The 20,400-nt window shown below is 38.6% G+C and overlaps 1 protein-coding gene across 2 annotated transcripts in view; it reads left to right on the top strand.

Annotated features, from left to right (window-relative positions):
• Positions 1-295: 295 nt before the first annotated feature.
• The window catches only part of LOC106874334 (major facilitator superfamily domain-containing protein 12), a 71,671-nt gene continuing 51,566 nt past the window's right edge, over positions 296-20,400 (top strand). Inside the window, exon 1 of one of the 2 annotated variants that reach the window (XM_014922036.3) lies at positions 296-1,381. In XM_014922036.3, the coding sequence (XP_014777522.1) occupies positions 1,362-1,381 (20 nt within the window). In that variant the 5' untranslated portion in view covers positions 296-1,361. The remainder of the gene's footprint in view (positions 1,382-20,400) is intronic. The other variant, XM_052965666.2, reaches the window with a different exon arrangement.

Below are 20,400 nucleotides of genomic sequence, written 5' to 3'. Positions count from 1 at the left end.
GAACCCCAGGGTTCCGGGGAACCTCGGTTGAGAAAAGCTGCCCTAGATGTAGCAGTCCAGAGTGCTCAAAACTGGAGAGGTAGCCGGCCACAGTAGTTTGGGTGTCGGGTGTCACATGATCATATGGTTCTTCTGAGTGTTGCCGAACATGAAGTGCCACTGCTCATCATGTAAAATTTGTACCGTGTCTCCTCATGCACCATATGCTTAATAGTGACCTTTGTCAACTTCAGCTCTTTGGCGATGGTCCTCATCAACACGCTGGTTGACAGTGTCCTGGAGTCGCGCATGTAATATAGTTATCGTGTTTGTGTGTTTGTGTCGTTTGCTACGGCTTTTGCAATTCGTTAGTATCTACTAAGATCCGGCAGCAGAATCCCTGAAACAAACCGAGTGACAAGACTATAAATGTAGCAACAATGTACGTGCTGGCAAGAAACACCACAAAATCTTAACGAAAGTGAAAAGAAAATGAATCTCATTCTTGTGACATTCACCTGACATTAATACTAACATTCAATATTTACACTTTAATACACTTGCGCGTATGCTCATAAATACAGTGTACGAAGTTGGTCACATGTAAACAAAGGTAAAACACACACACACACACACACAACCAGCTAACTGATATCATTATTGTACATATGCGTAAAAACATTACCCCTACCATCCTATAAGCGGTTTGTAGAGATAAATGTTTAGACTGAGGTCTATACCCTGTTGAACAAAAGAGATTATACTAGATTCTAATCGGATAGTGTAGTCCATCTGTTTCGTATGTCTATACAAATAAACAAGTAATATTATGATAGTACTTATGAATAAAATGTTATAATGTTATGTACCTTCAAAGCTGTTATGCGCGACAAAAAATATAAATCCCACAATGTAAAATAATCAAGAAACAATAAAAAATATATTGCGTTTAAATTGAGCGTAAGAAAAACTCTGTGTGTGTGTGTTTGTGTGTTAAAACATCGTGGTAATCCTTCGATATAGGTACACGACGTCATTCACCCACATAACTTTCCGTCATGACAGATAAAAAGTCTAAGCTGAAAAAGAGTGAATGACCGTCATCTCCTCACACCGACACTCTGTAGGCCAATATCGAAGGAATGCCTTGATAATTAATGCTGTTGTAACATTTGTGACATATATAAATTTTAATTACAAAATCTTTTATGAACTTGGAGCGATTCAATATTATCACGTGGTAATGTTGATATCACTGCTACTGCTTAAAAACCAGAGAAATCTGTGACGCTGGTCAATTGATGTCATACAGTACAGCACTGAAAAATATTTTTACAACAGGTTGGATGTATTTCGCTACCTAACCCTACGACAACTCGAAGATGGCCACAGAAAAGGAGACGTAAGGCATTTATTTTGTTTATTGTAAATTCTTTTATTTTACACACGCTCGTCTTCATCCGGACAGACATAAAACTTGTATACATTTGTGAACAACCTTGATCATTGTACATACATACAATATATACATTATATAATTCCCAAATTGTCTGTATACATATAAACACTTACATACATACACACAGACAATTTGCGAATAACAATATATAGCGCTAAGATTTTCTTAAATTACTAAACCATAATAAAATGTTTTCGTTAACCGAACGAATCGTCTGACAGAAATTTTCTCGTCTGTATAACTAGAAAAGATGCTACGAATAAAGTTGTTTGATACTTTACTTGTAAAACTGAAAGGAATTTAACTTTTTCTTTAATGTAAAAGAACTTTCTTATTAACCAAATTATTGATCTATTTACCCGTCTATTTATTATTATTATTTTTTTTTTTTTTTTTTGTAAGAAAGTAAATGTAATGAATGAACAGTAAGTTGAGACAGTCTTGTTATATCAATGTTGCACATCACCGATTTATATTATGCATTTCAATGAATCTATTAACGACTTCAGGAAATTCAAAATTAACCTTATGAAAAACTTACAAACTGTTTACAGGAGGATATAGTTAATTATACTGGCTCTCGTGTGTTTTATTATTAACACCGAACTCTGAGTGTAACTGGATGTTACTAAATACTAAGTCGGCTATGGCTAGAGTAAACACCGAACCGATATGAACAAACATCATCATATGTAATGCTTTGACAACTGTCTGCTGTGACAACTATCTTCAAACACTTCATATCATTGTGAATTAGTCGACGCATCTTGTTTGCGGATAATGAGCGAAAATTTACATTTCAAGTTTTTTATGTAGTTGAGTGTAAATCCCGATTGCCCGTCTAAATATGAAACAAAAACTTTTGACACATTTTCCCAGTTCTTATCATGTGACATTTTCATTTCAAGATTGAAATTTCGTTTTCTTTTATCGTCATCACACCTAGAATGCATTATACAAATACAAGTCGGCCTTTATTTTAATGACCCAAAGGTCGAAATTTGAACTCAGAAAGGGAAGGGACGTAACTAAATACTGTAAGGTATTTTGCCCGATGTTCTGATGATTCTGATAAATCAAATATTTCATTCAGATAAAATTACTTTCAACAGAATAACCAATTAATTTATTTTCTGCAATTTTTTTTGGCTTGAATACATGATTTTTTTTTTAGGGGGATTTAAAAAAAAAATTCTTCGAATTCTTTCAGGTTACGACACTTTAAGCATCTATATACACTTTTTATTAGTTATATTTTTAATGTTACTTCCTCTTAACATTGCTTTTAAAATGTTCGGAATAAATAATTAAATCTAATGTTTTGTTTCCTGCTCAATAGATTTCTCTCTGCTAACTGGTTGTGCTATTCGCACTTTGGGTACAATACTTACCTTAGAATTATTTTTGCTGAGCAACGTATGTCATCATGTACAGGTTAATATTTTTTTTTAAGTTTGATCAAATGGAAAATATCAGTGTCCATAATCCGTTCAGGTCACTGATGGGAGAAAGGGAAGACGTTATTCTCGGACCGGAGACTCTGGAACAGAGTAAAACCTGGTAAAGCTCCCATGCACCAGGTGGTTGTGAGTGTTACTCTGAACAAATTAGGTCGACCACGAACGGTCTCTCAAACGGGCTTCCACATCACGCAGTAGCCTTATCTTCAGTTAGGGTAAAATCCGGACTTGGAGGAGACTAATTCGGATGTGGGGTAGTTAGTATCCACAAATCGTAAGATCACCCCCACCCCCACCCCCACAAATTGGGTACTACTAAAGCAGCACGGTCCCGAGCGCGCGTTCGCGCTAGCTAGTCGTGAGTGGTCGATCCTAGCCCTGTCCCTAACCCTAACCCTATCCCTAACCCGCGTGTGCAAATGAATACGTGTTTAGGGTTAGGGATAGGGTTGGGGTTGGGATCGACCACTCACGACTGGCTGGCGCGGACGCGCGGCTGCGCGTTCGGGACCGTGCTGCTTTAGTAGTACCCACAAATTGTATGTCTGTCCATCTATTTTCTTAGCATGTGACACTGGAAACGTCAATAAATGGAATGCGTCCGGATATCAAGTGTCGCTTTGTAAACAACAAATATTTCCTGCGGTTGTCATGTGCACTTCGACATCGCAGGCTGTCAGAACATGGGAGGATGTTTAAGGTTTCATATTAAAATGTTATTTTATTGTATAATGTAAACAGGATGTTTAGTCTTCACAGAAATGAAATTCCGTGGTCTTTATGACTTTCTCCGAGATTCTTCTATTTGAAAACAGGAACTGAAACTGGAATGCTAACACGGCATGCTTGTATACTTAACAATACCCGACCAATGTGGCACTATTTCTTTCCATATTTGAAGCATGGGTGGTTGTAACTTTCATACCTTTTCCTAATAATGGCACAAATGAGATGAGATTGCTTTAAATAATAAATATGAATCGCTTCGACTTTCTATGAACATATTTCTTTCTTTACACTTACTGTTATTTTCCTGCTAACCACGAGTTCAAAATTTTGCTGATGTCAGGGAATTTGTTATAGCTGTTAAAATGTACTTTTATTAAGAACTGGAAAGATGTGTCAAAAGTTCAAGTTTCATATTTAGACAGGTGATAATGTAGACACTTAATTACATTAAAATCCTGAAATTTATATTTTCGCTCGTCCGCACACTAGATGCATCGACTAATTCGCAATGATGTTAGAGACAGTAGTCAAGGCATTTCCATGTGATATTATTTTGAATGTTGTTCATATCGCTTCGGTGTTTACTCCATAGTTGATTTTTTGGAATATCCACTTACACTTGAAGTTCGAAAGTTTATAAAATACACTAGTATCAGTCAAATGCTAGAGCCAATATAATGAATTATGTCCTCGGTTAATTACCAATTTAATTACATGTATTTACCTTCTCTGACAGGAACCATGAAGTGTTGAACATACCCTTGTATCTCAATACTACTGCGGCCCAGTTTAGTACATATTGTCATTATCCCCATCCAAACATCTAATACTGTCAATCGTTTTGATAACTGCTCCACTTATAATTCAAACCGAGAGAGTAGTACACATCGAATAGTGCCTCATTGATTCCATTAAAAAAAATTTTTTTAGCTTCAATTTTTTATTCTTATACACAAAAAGTACATGTACTTAAATACATAAATAATCCACATTAAAATACAAATCCCAAACCGAAGAAAACACAAACATTAGCGAAGAAGAAAAAGTTAAGAACCACAAGGTTCAGTCGGTTGCACACCACAAGGTTCAACAGAACTTGCGGGCCCCTTTATATTTCAGGCTTTACCTTAGGGACCCCCTTATAAACGCTTATGAAATTTATACATAAATATTTGCTTAAAATAACATATATTTTTACATTTATTTATTTAACAAATAGGTTTATTGTCAATTAAAAGATTTCGATTAAAAAACATAAAATCAAATTGCCCATAAAAAGTTTTTGCTGTCTACGGACCCCCTGTCTTGTCCTTGCGGACCACAGTTTGAAAACCCCTGTTCTAGTTTACTAAATCTTGGTTCCACTCTACTTCCTGATTACGTCTTTACGATAACATTCCTAGAAAAGTTATTATTGAAATATTTATTTACAATTTCTCGTACCTTACATAAGTAAAGCTAGACGGAGGCCTAAAATAGGTCCCCCACATAAGTTGGATTTTCTCCGTTTTCACGGGGATTTTTCAAATTTTTTTTTTTTTTTTTTACCACGCACTTCAAAATGTGGCGGACGTAAAGAATGTGGACCGCACCACCTTTCGTTTTTTTTGTTGTTTTTTTCTTATACAGAATCCCCCATTTTTGACTACGGAGATTCTGATTTTGCAAAAAAAAAAAAAAATGGCATTTTAAAATTTTAATTTCCCCCCACCCACTCCCAAATTCTTCAATTTTCACTTTTTTCAGAAATTCTTTTTTTTGGGGGGGGGGGAATATGAAGAAAAGTACGGAGAAAATTGAAGAATTGGTGGGGGAGAAATTAAAATTTTAAAAAACAACCAAAGGGGGTGCGGTCCACATTTTTACGTCCGCCTCAAAATGATAGGGTAAGCGTTTTATGGAGGTGTGGGACTTCCAAAATGATGGATTTTCATGGGTTCCAACAGTTTTTTTTTTTGTTTTGTTTTTTAAGGCTTCTCTCGTTATTTTTAAGTGTGTAGTGCAAAATAAATTCGAAAAAGTCCATCCTGAGGGCCCTGGGAGAGGCAGAAGGGGGGAAGGATAAAAAGATTCATATATTTTCAAATTTTTTTTTCCATAAAAAGCTTCCCCTTCCCCTGTTAATTTTTAAGAGCGTGGTGCAAAAAAAAGTTTGAAAAATCCTTGGCAAAACAGATAAAATCCAACTTATGTGGGCGGCTTATTCCAGACATCCAGCTAAAGCTATATATCAAACGTAAAACCGGTTTCTTTACAAAGTGACATCTCCCCACCACAACCTTTTATATAAATAGAATAAAATGCATAAAAGGATATCACATGCTTTCTAGATTTCAACCACTTTAATTACTTACTGTTAATTACCTATGAACGTAATTTATTTACTAAAAATGTGATCTTTTTCCTTTGTCAGTATAAGCAAAAGGCTTTCACATTATTCCTTATCTGATTCTTACATATATTCGTGTTGCAAGACAGTGTAGGAGAGAGAATAGTGATGTTGTAGGAGAGAAATGTGTTCGCATGGATGATGGTACGCTTGCACTAAATGAGGATGCAAAGAAAGAGATCTGGAGATGCCACTACGATAGATTGCTTAATAAAGAGAATGAATGGGAGGAAGAGAGCCTGCCGTATGTCGACCCAATAGAGGGACCAGCTATCCGAGTTGATAGTACCAGGGTAGATAAAGCAATTAAGAGTATGAAGACCGGGAAAGCCCCCGGCCCATCAGGAATCACTGCAGAGATGCTCAAAATATCTGGCAGTGTTGGCTATAGCCTAAGTCACCCGTATTACGAACCAGGTGATACACGAAGGAGTCATACCCAATGACTGGTGTAACAGCATCATAGTCAACTGCTACAAAGGTAAAGGTGACGCTTTAGATATAAATAATTACAGAGGCATCAAGCTGTTAGATCAGGTTATGAAAGTTACAGAGAGGGTCATAGCCCAACTAATTAGGGAGCGAATCAATTTAGATGAGATGCAGTTTGGGTTCGTGCCAGGTAAAAGCACTACTGATGCCTTATTTCTAGTGAGACAGCTGCAGGAGAAATACCTAGCTAAGGATAAACCTCTGTACCTGGCTTTCGTTGACATGGAGAAAGCCTTTGACAGGGTCCCCCGATCCCTTATCTGGTGGTCAATGAGGAAACTTGGGATAGAAGAATGGTTAGTGAGAGCTGTGCGAGCCATGTACAGAGATGCTGCCAGTAAGGTGAGGGTTGGAAATGAGTACAGCAATGAATTCCGGGTAGAGGTAGGGGTCCACCAAGGTTCCTTCCTCAGCCCCCTCTTATTTATCATAGTCCTCCAGGCAATCACAGAGGAGTTCAAGACAGGTTGCCCCTGGGAGCTCCTCTATGCTGATGACCTTGCCCTAATTGCGGAGTCACTATCAGAACTAGAGGAGAAGTTTCAGGTGTGGAAGCAAGGTCTAGAATTGAAGGGCCTTAGAGTCAACCTAGCTAAAACCAAAATCCTAATAAGTAGGAAGGTAGATAAAACACAAACCCCTTCAGGTAGATGGCCCTGCTCAGTATGTAGAAAAGGAGTAGGTAGTAACTCTATAAGATGTACCCGGTGCAAGCTATGGACACATAAGAGGTGCAGCAACATCAAAGGCAGGTTAACTAGGAAGTTAGTTTTTGTTTGTGGCAGATGTTCAGGTGCAATAAAGACTGTAAACAAACAGGAAACAACTTCTATCTCATTCCAGGGTGAAAAACTAGAGGTAGTCGATAGCTTCCGCTATCTGGGCGACCAAGTTAGTAGTGGGGGTGGGTGCGCTGAAAGTGTAGCTGCTAAAATAAGAATAGCCTGGGCAAAGTTTAGAGAGCTCTTACCCCTGCTGGCGACAAAGGGACTCTCACTCAGAGTAAAAGGCAGACTGTATGACGCATGCGTACGAACAGCCATGCTACATGGCAGTGAAACATGGGCTGTAACTGCTGAGGACATACGTAAGCTCGCAAGGAATGAAGCCAGTATGCTCCGTTGGATGTGTAATGTCAATGTGAATACCCGTCAGAGTGTAAGTATCTTGAGAGAAAAGCTGAACATTAGAAGCATCAGTTGTGGTGTGCAAGAGAGACGATTGCGCTGGTATGGACATGTGGTGAGAATGGATGAGGATAGCTGCGTGAAAAAGTGCCACACCCTAACAGTTGAGGGAACCTGTGGAAGAGGTAGGCCCAGGAAGACCTGGGCTGAGGTGGTGAGGCAAGACCTTCGTACATTGGGCTTCACCGAGGCAATGACTACTGACCGAGACCTTTGGAAATGTGCTGTGCGTGAGAAGACCCGGCAAGCCAAGTAAGATCGTTGCCAGTGCCCCTGGACTGGCTCTTGTGCGGGTGGCACATGAGATGCACCATTTTGAGCGTGGCCGTTGCCAGTACCGCCTGACTGGCTCCCGTAGGATTTTCGAGTGAGATCGTTGCCAGTGCCCCTGGGCTGGCTTGTGCGGGTGGCACATAAAAGACACCATTTCGAGCATGGCCGTTTTCGTGCGGGTGACACGTAAAAGCACCCACTACACTCTCTGAGTGGTTGGCGTTAGGAAGGGCATCCAGCTGTAGAAACTCTGCCAAATTAGATTGGAGCCTGGTGTAGCCATCCGGTTTCACCAGTCCTCAGTCAAATCGTCCAACCCATGCTAGCATGGAAAGCGGACGTTAAACGATGATGATGATGATGATGATATGGGTATTAATGAGGCTATATTCTTTTAAAATAAGTTTCAAAAATTTATTTTGTCTAGAGGACAGAAGTTATATATTTCATGAGCCAACTTTGACTCTTCCTTTTCTATCTTCATGCAATTAAGCCACTAATGAAACATCTTAGTAGAGTATGGGAAAGCACAAAGATCTTTGATGGTAGTGGAATTAGTAAATTGGAAAAAGGTTTGCATCTTTAACGTTTTCAAGCGTTTTGGGGGTCAGTGACAACTGGTGTGACTGACATGTAAAGACAGATTAGACCTTTTTCTAGTCACTAGCAAAGCTAGAATGTGTGTCACCTGGAGTGGCCCTTCAGTTTTCGGCTCCTGGGTCCCCACAAAAAATACATGTTGCCTACAGCAGACCCTGCCACCCGGGGTGGATCGCCCCCCCTCTGTCCCCTCACCACCACCACCAACTACACTAGTGTTTCTAGTCTTAAGTCACTGTAGCGTTCAACTCGTATAAAATGTTTTATATGAAGTTTTGGTAAAGATACTGCAGAGAGAATTAGGTGGGTGTCACAAGTTGATTTGAATGGGCTATGCACTAGAACAGAGACCAGTACCACTAACTAGGCAGATTGATTTTAGGATAGTTATTGTTTAACTCTTAGTCATTCTTTATTGTATCTCATCTTTTTGTTTAGCTAAAACTATATCACTAATGTGTCCTTTCCTTTTGAAGATAGTAGGTTACCATTGTTGAGAAATTAACTGCTATTTCTTGCAGATCGTGTAACCAAGTAGTGTACTGATTAGAGAGTAATTTTTTAGGGTAGAAAAGAAAATGATCATGTAAATTGTGTCATCCTGCTTGTGAATATGTGAGCAGTATTCTATTGTAGCCTATATATGTACCGTGTGATAGGAATTATACAGTGAAAACCTTAGTCTTTTAGATTAAATCTTAATGTGAAATACATGATTGTTATGAAGTCTGGTTTGTGTAGATAGAGATATTTTATGAGGCAGAACCCTAAGAAGTATCTTTTTCATCTGCTGGCCAGATAAGAACAGCATTATGGATCCTTAGTTAAGGACCCATGAACAAGATACAAAAAAGGTGAGGACAGACTGGGCACACACTATACACACCAATAATAAGCACTATCAGAGCCTTGCATGGAATCCCAAAGAAAATGGAGAAGTTTGCTAAAACTTTATTGGCATAGGAATCTACTGGCAGATGTCAGAGGCTGAGTACACACTGAATGAACAAGAGAGCATGGTACAGGACTGGAAAAAGTGAATAATCTTTATCAATGGCAAATGATTTACCAGTCAGTATCAGCAGAAAAACATGGCAAGAAGGGACTTGTTGACTGGTCCAAATGCTTGCAACAGAATGAACTCTGCAAAAGGCATTGAAGAACCAAGTGGTGGTGTTAAACAGAGCAGCATCTTAGATCTATTTGAATAATAGGGGAGAAGTTCAGTAAGTGATTAAAGCTGAAGTATTTTCTAGCTTTGATGAGAAGTCATTTCTCTGAGATTTAGTTTCAGCAATGTTGTAAATATAGAGTTCCTACGAAATATCTTAAAGGTTTGTGAAGCCCTACTATAACAACCAGCTGTAATTGCTAAGGTGATATATGTGTTTAGGACATTGATCAATATGTCTGTGTTTGTTAAAAACGGTGAAGTTTGAGGGAGAGTTGGCTGCTATATCCAGCAGGTCAAACCACCACTTGATCTCCTGAAAATACCATTTAGAACAAAAAAAAAACAGGACACATCGGATAATACATCATCATCATCATCATCATTTAAAGTCCGTTTTCCATGCTGGTGTGGGTTGGATGGTTTGACATGGAGCTGTCCAGGCTCCAATTGTCTATTGTGGCATGGTTTCCATGGCCGGATGCCCTTCCTAATGCCAACCACTTTACAGAGTGTGCTGGGTGCTTTGTATGTGCCACTGGCACCTGTAAAGGACAAGCTTGTATGTATGGATGACAGTGATTTTACTTTGCTTAGTGCGTCTTCTCAGGTACAGAAAATCAACACAACTCCTGGCCCCTTGTGATATCTTCAGTGAGGCCCAGTATCCAAAGATCCTGTCTCACCACTTCGACCCACATCTTCCTGGGTTCTTTCCACAGGTTCCCTCCACATACAGTCTTAGATGATAGTCTTAAACATATTATGTCTATAAAATAAAGAGGTAATAGCCACAAATGGAATGCTTTTGATCATTGCTAATCTGTTGCTAAACAATAACAAAAAATACTGATGAAGTTGAAATGTTTCTTGAAAAGGCTCTCCTTGATCCTCAGCTTCTTAATTTGGATGTCTCTAAACATTTAATTATCTTACCAGTACAGCATCTTTTCTGCAGACAAACCACTTAACGCTATTTCTAGTAGGTTGAACAACCATACAGAGGCCCCCTAGAAGCTGCTAGTCTTAGTGATTAATGACAAGTAAAATTCATAGGGAGGCATCTTTGCTGTTATGCTTCCACTGTAGGGTTGATTAAAGGCTTTGCTAATGTCAAAAGCAAACAACTTTGCTCTCACCTACATGCATAGCTTGAGTATGTCACCTGAGGTGGCCCTTCCGTTTGCCACCCCTAGACCCCAATAGCCTACAATAGGATGAAAAGTGCTACCCCTACCACCCCCTAGAAACGCTAGTGTTCTCGTCCAAGTTCTCAAGGACCTGACTTGTTGGCATATTGATAGAGCTTGTTTATAGTAGATCTTTACACCAGTGGTTCTCAAAATGGGCAGTACCTCCCCCAAGGGGACACCTGGCATATCAAAGGGGGCAGTGAGGTGGGTGGTGGGGTAACATATTAACATACTAAATTTTACCTTTCGTAGTAATTATATTATACATGATAAAACTATTAATGGTCATTAAAATAAAATGAGATCTCATTAGGCACAGAGAAGTCATTAACTTGCAATGGTATAAAGTAAATTTACAACTTCTGCTTTTATAAATTATTTATAAATTATTTTATAAATTATTTATAAATTATTTTATAAATAATTTATAAATTATTTTATAAATAATTTATAAATTATTTTATAAATAATTTATAAATTATTTTATAAATAATTTATAAATTATTTTATAAATAATTTATAAATTATTGTCCATGTTAAGTTAGTTTAATCATGATACCTCACTCGCCACTTAGGTGGCATTAAGGTATAACAGCTACTTAAAAGTTGGGTGCTACAAAAAAAAATGTTGAGAACTGCTACTTTACACAAATGATGCTGGTGATTATTGATTAAAAACAATAATTCAAAGTGATAAAGATGCTGATCACTTATCATGTTTCTTAACTTGAGATTCTAAATCTCTTTGTAAATATTTTCAGAGAGAGAGAGTAAATAGAAGCCAGGTTTATTCAAGTGTTTGATAATATCTGAAATCTAAGGAAAATGCAGGGGTCTGAGTTAGCAACAATTAATCCAATGCAACACTGAAGTGAAAGAGCCCTAAACATTAGACTTACCACTACTCCTTACTGCAATCTAACTTAACATTCTAGAAATAAGTTTCGAGTTAATCTGGAACAGAAAGAGAAAATATTTGAGAGAAAACTTTTCTGTATGGTGGAAATGATCCCACCTCACAACCACATTTTCTCATTTTCTTTGTCTCTTCCTCCTTTTCTCCCCTCTCTTTTATGCGTTGTGTATTTTGTTTCAGGTAATTGTAGCCAATTTTAGATTAGATAATGCAAGAAAGAGAGATAGTGCCTATACCCTTTGCAGGTCACTACACTTATCAGTGTGTGATGGCTGTGTTCTGATGTTGGATCAAACCAGGTTGAATTGTTCTCAGAGAATTTTTAAGATCTTTAACCATAGGGATGGAAATGAGTAGAGAGGAGTTGCCTTTCACTGGATGAAACACACTATCATGTTTCTATAGATTGAAATAAATACCAATAGAGAAAGATTAAAAGAATTTAGGCAGGATAAAGCCAACTTGGAGTACACTAGTTAAAGATGGTTGTAGGAATCAGTTTCATTTGTCTTAGTTGAACTGAAGCGGTAAGAGTAGCTTCAAAGTGAGGGTAGAGAAGAATAATTTCGTAGAGATTTTATGTATTCATTGGAGCTTTGGTACCAATGCAGGCACTAAACATAGTACATTTGGAAGTATATTGTAAGCAGAATCATCATGATTACAGTATATACAATATAGATTAACCTATAAAACTTTGCCACACATGGACTACAATTTAATCCCATTGGAATAACAATTTTTTAGCTGGAAAATAAATTCATGTAATTTTTTAAAATGTCTATAGGTTTATTATAATTTTTAGAAGAACTTGAAATTCTCAGTTTCGTTTAATATATTTTGACTTTTAAATATTTTCTTTTAATTCTACATACACACACACAAAAAAAAATAAAAAATACTGCTTAGATATATCATATACACATGCTCAGTACATCACTTATCCAAACAGAAAGAATTAACTTACTTTTCTTCAGAATAATATAGTGTAAAGTATTTACACATACTTCTACATTTATTGGGTCATCAGGGAATTAATGACTACTTCATATTTATATTGTTATTTTGTTACAGAAATAATTATTAGAGCAGTTTCTTCTGTATCACTTTTCATTGTCCACTACATCAGAATTTCATGGAAAAATCCAGAATGGAAGTAAGTTGAGTCTGCATCAATGTTAAGTAATCCAAAAGAAGTGTAGTAGTTTAAATAGATGTAGTTACAATGAACAATGGAGTATATATAGAGAGAGTTTTATATGTTGTGGTTGAAATATATCTGGATCCAAAGACATTTCAATCACAATGAATGGAACCGTAACAAATAGCTTCCTAGATTCTAAGCCAGAATTTGAAACGAAATCTACATCATCATCATTATCACCATCATCATCATCTAATGCCCGCTTTCCATGCTGGCATGGGTTGGACAGTTTGACTGAGGACTGGTGAACCAGAGGCTGCACAAGGCTCAATCAGGTCTGGCAAAGTTTCTACAGCTGGATGCCCTTCCTAATGCCAACCATTCTAAGAGTGTAGTGGGTGTTTTTTACCTGCCACTGGCATGAGGGCATGTCAGGCAGTTCTCGCAATAACCACGCTCACGTTCAAAAGGTGTTTTTACATGCTACCTGCACGGGAGCCAGCCCAGTAGCACTGGCAACGATCATGCCCGAATGGTGCTTTTCACATATATTTACAAGTTTCTTTTCTATTGTTCTCAACTTTTGCTCTTAGAAATTTAATAGAATCAACTACCACAGTTGTATTATTTTAGTTAGCACCTAGGAGGGCAGTAAGTCTGTATAAAACCCAACTTAGACCTTGATGACTTGTTCAAAACCTGCCAGCTTAGAAAAGTAAACATAAAATCATTGTTTTATTGTCCACTTTTCCATGCTTGCATAGGTAGGATACAGTTTATTGAAGCAGATTTCTTATGGCTGGATACTCTTCCTGTTACCAATCCTCACCTATTTCCCCATGGTCAGACATGTTTTCATAGAATTTTTGAAAACAATGATACTGCTTGTATGACAGATACACACATTGATGGTCCTAATTGAAGTTTTTCTCATCAGAGAAAAACTAAAGCATTCCAACTTTTTGGTGTTAACTTGTTTAACAAGCACTTTGCTCAGATCAAACAATTCTCTCTTGTCACATCCAACATAAACTGACACCTTTATATCACATATGATTTGTACCAAATGTCCTCATGCACAACTCTTCTGATGGTGCATTCTGAAACCTTGAGGTCCTTTGCAATGGCTTTGACTGACTTTCTGGAGTTTTTACCAATTATTACTTGAACTTTTTCTACAGAGTTATGTGTTCTGATGGTATTAGCTCCCTATGCATGCATTCTGTGTTTGGCTGCTGGTGTTGGATCCCCATCAGCAGCTTCCAACTCCTTTTGAACTTTGACAACAAAGGATCAAGCAACTTTTAGGAAGCAAGCTATTTCTGTGCCACTATGCTATGCTTTTAAGGCAATTATTACAGAGTGCCTTTTTATTTGCTGAGTTAACCTGATATCTGACTTTATTTATCTCAAAAGTAAGGCAAAAGCAAAAGTAAGTTAAAAGAAAGTTAAAGCTTTTGAATGAGATGTCCTCAAAAAGCTGACACATCCTGTATATGCACACAAAATCTATACATGTGAGAAAGTTGTGATGATTTTGAAAACCAGCAAGAAACAGATGTTATACTCTGAAAAATCATTTAATTACATCAAGTGGAATATACATGAAAAATAGCTGTGTAATTTGTTTTAATATTTGAATTGTAAAATCAGGAAACTCATAAATTTAAATTTACTTTAAAAAAAGTTCAATCAATAAATTTTATGTAAGTTGTAAAATATTCTTTTTTTTTTTTCACCATTCTAGACAAAATTTGGAGATCTATGTTCAAAGGTGTCCCAGTTATAGCCAGCCTGCCTTTTTAAGGGTTAAAACTAACATTTGTCCTGTTTGTTTGTGTTTTTTTAAGATAGTAGGCTGTGTTTTTTACAGCAGGTTGAGTGACCACATAGACATTTTTATTGTTTATATGTATGCAAGTAGGTTCTGGTGGCAACTGCAGCTGAGGAGGATGAGGTAGACCTTGTCTTGTCAGAGTGTAATGGCAACAGTAGTTGTTCCTCTGTGCAGAGCTTGCAGCTAATCACAGTATTGATACTGCTACTACTTTTGTGCTTGTCTGGATTATGGGGAGAATGGAGTGTTGTAATTAATTACTTGCATATTTAGATAGGATTTTGCCTTTGGCAGGAACTGTAAGAGTTGGAGTTTACTAAGACAACAGACACAGCTGGTAGACTTTGAAATGGCTGTTACTCAACCCCAGGAGGAAGGACACATGCCTGACAGGTACCATTTGGTCCATGGTGTCTTAGCATTTTTTTGTCTTTTCAGGTGAAGCCATGGCACTGTGGGAAATAGAGCATTGCGTGTTTGCCTACAACAGTTACATGAAGAATAACAAGTCTGTCACAGCAGTTTGGCATAAGTTTCGGCACCACTTCAACATTCACTGAAATCAGGTTGTTCCCACCCATAACAATCTTATGTTGGGTGAATGCACTTTGTACATGAGATACACTAATGAATAGGGGACCAGTGGGGGCACCACAAATGGTACAGACCCCAGAAAATGTGGAACGCGTCAGACAAGCTTTGATACAGAGTCCGAATCGCAGTGCTTGGAGGCATTCTACTAAACTTGGCATCGGTAATCAATCAGTAAGGCATATTTTGCATGAAGACCACATTTCCACATGTACAAATTGGTCATTGGGCAACAGTTGAAACGATGGGACTGTGCACAGCAGCTTAACTTTGCACATCAGATGGAAGCAATTTTTGAAGCAAATGACAACCTCATTTTGTTAATGAGTGAGGAAGCTCATTTTCATCTCAATGGCGTGGTGAATCAACAGAACTGTCGTTATTGGGCTCTTAAAACTCTGAGAGAACTGCACAAAAGACCACTGTGCAGCCCAAAAGTTACAGTCTGGTGTGCTGTTGGAAAAGCTGCCCTCGTTGGTCCTTACTTTTTTGAAGATAGTAATGGAAATGCTGTTACTGTAAACTCTGAACGTTACATTGAGATGATAAACAACTTCTTTGTGCCTGAATTACGATGAAAACATATGCCTATTCTATGTGTGTGGTCTCAGCAGGATGGGGCAACAGCCCATACAGCCAGAGCATCAATGAATGTTCTTCACCCTCTCTTCAGTGACTGCCTCATTTCCAGGTTTGCTGACTTCCTTGGCCCCCTCAGTCCCCTGATTTATCCATGTGTGATTATTTCTTGTGGGGAAACTTCAAGGCATGTGTGTATGTACATAAGCCCCATAAATTGGACAATTTGGAGGAAGCTATTCACATGGAAGTCACCCAGATTGACAGAGCAATGCTGGAGAGAGTGGAGGCCAACTTCCAAGAACACCTTCAGAAATGCATCAATAAAAATGGACACCACATGATGGGTGTTGTTTTCCACACTTGATTTTGACAAATGCTAATTTCATATGAACTCATTGATGTCAATAAAATTTGTTTGCAGCTAAAATGAATTATTTTGTGAATTTTTCAAAAATGTCCGTCCTCTCTCCCCCACCCTGTATAAGGGTGCAGTCATTGTTCAGTCTGTCATGATGTAAAAGGTATTGCAGTTTGTTGGGGTTCTTTGTGGAGAGATTTGAAACCCAGCTGGAATTGATTATCCACGATTCATCTAAAACATTGTATATTTCTCCATTGTTAGAAGCTTTCTTTATTTTCCTTTTCTTTTGCTACTACTTTTGTATATTTCATTTGTTGAACCAAATACATACTGAATCTTCTACCCTCTAGTATACTACCTTCTAGTTTTTAAATTCATGGGTTTCCTGATTTACAATTCAAATACTAAAACAAATTATACATATGTTTCATGTTTATTCCACTTGATGTAATTAAACGTATCTGTTGAAGTATAACATCTGTTTCTAACTTGTTTTCAGTCAGTTTTCAAAACCATCATAAATCTTTCACATATGTAGAGGGTAAATATAAAATTAATTTTCTGCAGCCAGATTGTGTAGTTTAAAGATTGATTTATGATTGAAACTTTACTTTAGTCTGGTAAATATATCAAACTCAGCAGAAAAATGAATCTTTGGTGACTACTGTTTCACCTCAGGTCAACTCTGATTGAGCAGACTAATGACCAAAAGCATTGTGCCAGACACAAGTTACACAACACACATGAGGGGTCCAGCTTTTATCCTGGTCACCCACTTTGAGCTCAAAGTAATGCTCATAGCACTTTTTAATCAATGGCGTGAAACACCGTTTTTGTGACTTGAACGTTAAGTCACCGCAAATATAGCAAAAGTTGTTTGCAATGTTTCTTGGCTTTATGAAGGTCAAGGATAAACCTCTGTACCTGGCTTTCGTTGACATGGAGAAAGCCTTTGACAGGGTCCCCCGATCCCTTATCTGGTGGTCAATGAGGAAACTTGGGATAGAAGAATGGCTAGTGAGAGCTGTGCGAGCCATGTACAGAGATGCGGCCAGTAAGGTGAGGGTTGGAAATGAGTACAGCAATGAATTCCGGGTAGAGGTAGGGGTCCACCAAGGTTCCGTCCTCAGCCCCCTATTATTTACCATAGTCCTCCAGGCAATCACAGAGGAGTTCAAGACAGGTTGCCCCTGGGAGCTCCTCTATGCTGATGACCTTGCCCTAATTGCGGAGTCACTATCAGAACTAGAGGAGAAGTTTCAGGTGTGGAAGCAAGGTCTAGAATTGAAGGGCCTTAGAGTCAACCTAGCTAAAACCAAAATCCTAATAAGTAGGAAGGTAGATAAAACACAAACCCCTTCAGGTAGATGGCCCTGCTCAGTATGTAGAAAAGGAGTAGGTAGTAACTCTATAAGATGTACCCGGTGCAAGCTATGGACACATAAGAGGTGCAGCAACATCAAAGGCAGGTTAACTAGCAAGTTAGTTTTTGTTTGTGGCAGATGTTCAGGTGCAATAAAGACTGCAAACAAACAGGAAACAACTTCTATCTCATTCCAGGGTGAAAAACTAGAGGTAGTCGATAGCTTCCGCTATCTGGGCGACCAAGTTAGTAGTGGGGGTGGGTGCGCTGAAAGTGTAGCTGCTAGAATAAGAATAGCCTGGGCAAAGTTTAGAGAGCTCTTACCCCTGCTGGCGACAAAGGGACTCTCACTCAGAGTAAAAGGCAGACTGTATGACGCATGCGTACGAACAACCATGCTACATGGCAGTGAAACATGGGCTGTAACTGCTGAGGACATACGTAAGCTCGCAAGGAATGAAGCCAGTATGCTCCGTTGGATGTGTAATGTCAATGTGAATACCCGTCAGAGTGTAAGTATCTTGAGAGAAAAGCTGAACATTAGAAGCATCAGTTGTGGCGTGCAAGAGAGACGATTGCGCTGGTATGGACATGTGGTGAGAATGGAGGAGGATAGCTGCGTGAAAAAGTGCCACACCCTAACAGTTGAGGGAACCCGTGGAAGAGGTAGGCCCAGGAAGACCTGGGCTGAGGTGGTGAGGCAAGACCTTCGTACATTGGGCCTCACCGAGGCGATGACTACGGACCGAGACCTTTGGAAATGGGCTGTGCGTGAGAAGACCCGGCAAGCCAAGTAAGATCGTTGCCAGTGCCCCTGGACTGGTTCTTGTGCGGGTGGCACATGAGATGCACCATTTTGAGCGTGGCCGTTGCCAGTACCGCCTGACTGGCTCCTGTAGGATTTTCGAGCGAGATCGTTGCCAGTGCCCCTGGACTGGCTTGTGCGGGTGGCACATAAAAGACACCATTTCGAGCGTGGCCGTTTTCGTGCGGGTGACACGTAAAAGCACCCACTACACTCTCTGAGTGGTTGGCGTTAGGAAGGGCATCCAGCTGTAGAAACTCTGCCAAATCAGACTGGAGCCTGGTGTTGCCATCCGGTTTCACCAGTCCTCAGTCAAATCGTCCAACCCATGCTAGCATGGAAAGCGGACGTTAAACGATGATGATGATGATGATGACTGGAATGTATGAACTTAGTACACAACCACATGCATATACTTCAAGCACAGTACTGACAAAGCATCAGTGATTCATCGACTCAATATTGCCAAGCTTTGGTGACTCATTCACTCAGATAGATTTATGATTTTGTTAGGTTAATTCTGTTCATAAACATTTAAATTAGGAGTATTTCTTAAACCATTAGCTTCACATTACAACAGCTTAGCTGAAATTTAGCCCACGTAACAGGAACTGAGAGGGATATTGTGAAACAGAGAAACTGTGGGTGATTGCATGCAAAAACATATAAGATACAGGTATTCTTTTTCTTGGGACAAATTCTTTGTCGACCAGTGTAATTAAACAACAATTAACACACCAATATTTTGTCACTTCTACTATTACTTAAATGACTTCTGTTCTTCTAAAGTATTTTCACTATGTACCATTCTTAGTACACTGTCAGATACATTATCTCTTATCTTCCCTTTATCCTGGAACCAATTCTTTATCCTCAAGGCTGCAATTTTCTGGAGCTAATACCTGGTTCAAATTACCTTATCGAAATTGAACCAAATTCGATGACTGGCACCCATGCCAGTGGAGTGCTAACAGCACCGTCCGAGCATGATCATTGGCAGAGCATCTGTCTGGCTTCCATGCCAGTGGCATGTAAATAGCACCATTTGAGCGTGATCGTTACCAGCGTCACCTTACTGGCACGTGAAAAAACATTCAAGCGAGGTCGTTGCCAGTACCACTGGACTGGCTCCTGTGCAGGTGGCATGTAAAAAATACTATTTGAGCGTGGCCGTTGCCAGTACCGCCTGATTGGCCCTTGTGCCGGTGGCACGTAAAAGCACCCGCTACACTCTCGGAGTGGTTGGCGTTAGGAAGGGCATCCAGCTGTAGAAACTCAGCCAAATCAGATTGGAGCCTGGTGCAGCCAACTGGTTCGCCAGTCCTCAGTCAAATCGTCCAACCCATGCTAGCATGGAAAGCAGACGTTAAATGATGATGATGATGATATATCAAACAGTTAATCCTTTCCTGGTTTACAATGAAATACACAGTATAAGTTCCAATTAATTCTAAAAGTAATGAAAGATTTGGTGAGATATAGTACAACATTTTCATTAATTAGTATTGTGATTTAAATATGAAGTCTTTAAAGCAGCTGGTTTTTGTATCAATGAACCTGACAATATAGTATTAAAAGGGTTTAGCATTAACTACATCAATATCACAAGTCTGGCTTACAAAGGCTGTAGACAGTGATCCAGCCACCTTGTATTTTGCTTGTTTTATATAATTAAAACACACATTTAGCAGCATATAATTACAATTTTATTCATAATAAGTGAGAAAAAAAAAGAAAAAAATTACATTAACACTTGAAAAATTTTCCTTATTTTGCGGGACATTGTCATAGTTTTTCAGAATAAAAATTTGTTAATAATACAAAAGATTGTCACATATTTCAGCAACAATTATCTGTATAAACTGGTTT

Source organism: Octopus bimaculoides, chromosome 2, assembly GCF_046866305.1.
Source record: "Octopus bimaculoides isolate indiv1 chromosome 2, ASM4686630v1, whole genome shotgun sequence".
NCBI classification, from domain to species: domain Eukaryota; kingdom Metazoa; phylum Mollusca; class Cephalopoda; order Octopoda; family Octopodidae; genus Octopus; species Octopus bimaculoides.
Note: the sequence above shows the minus strand (reverse complement) of the source record. Positions and strands in the feature narration are given on the sequence as shown.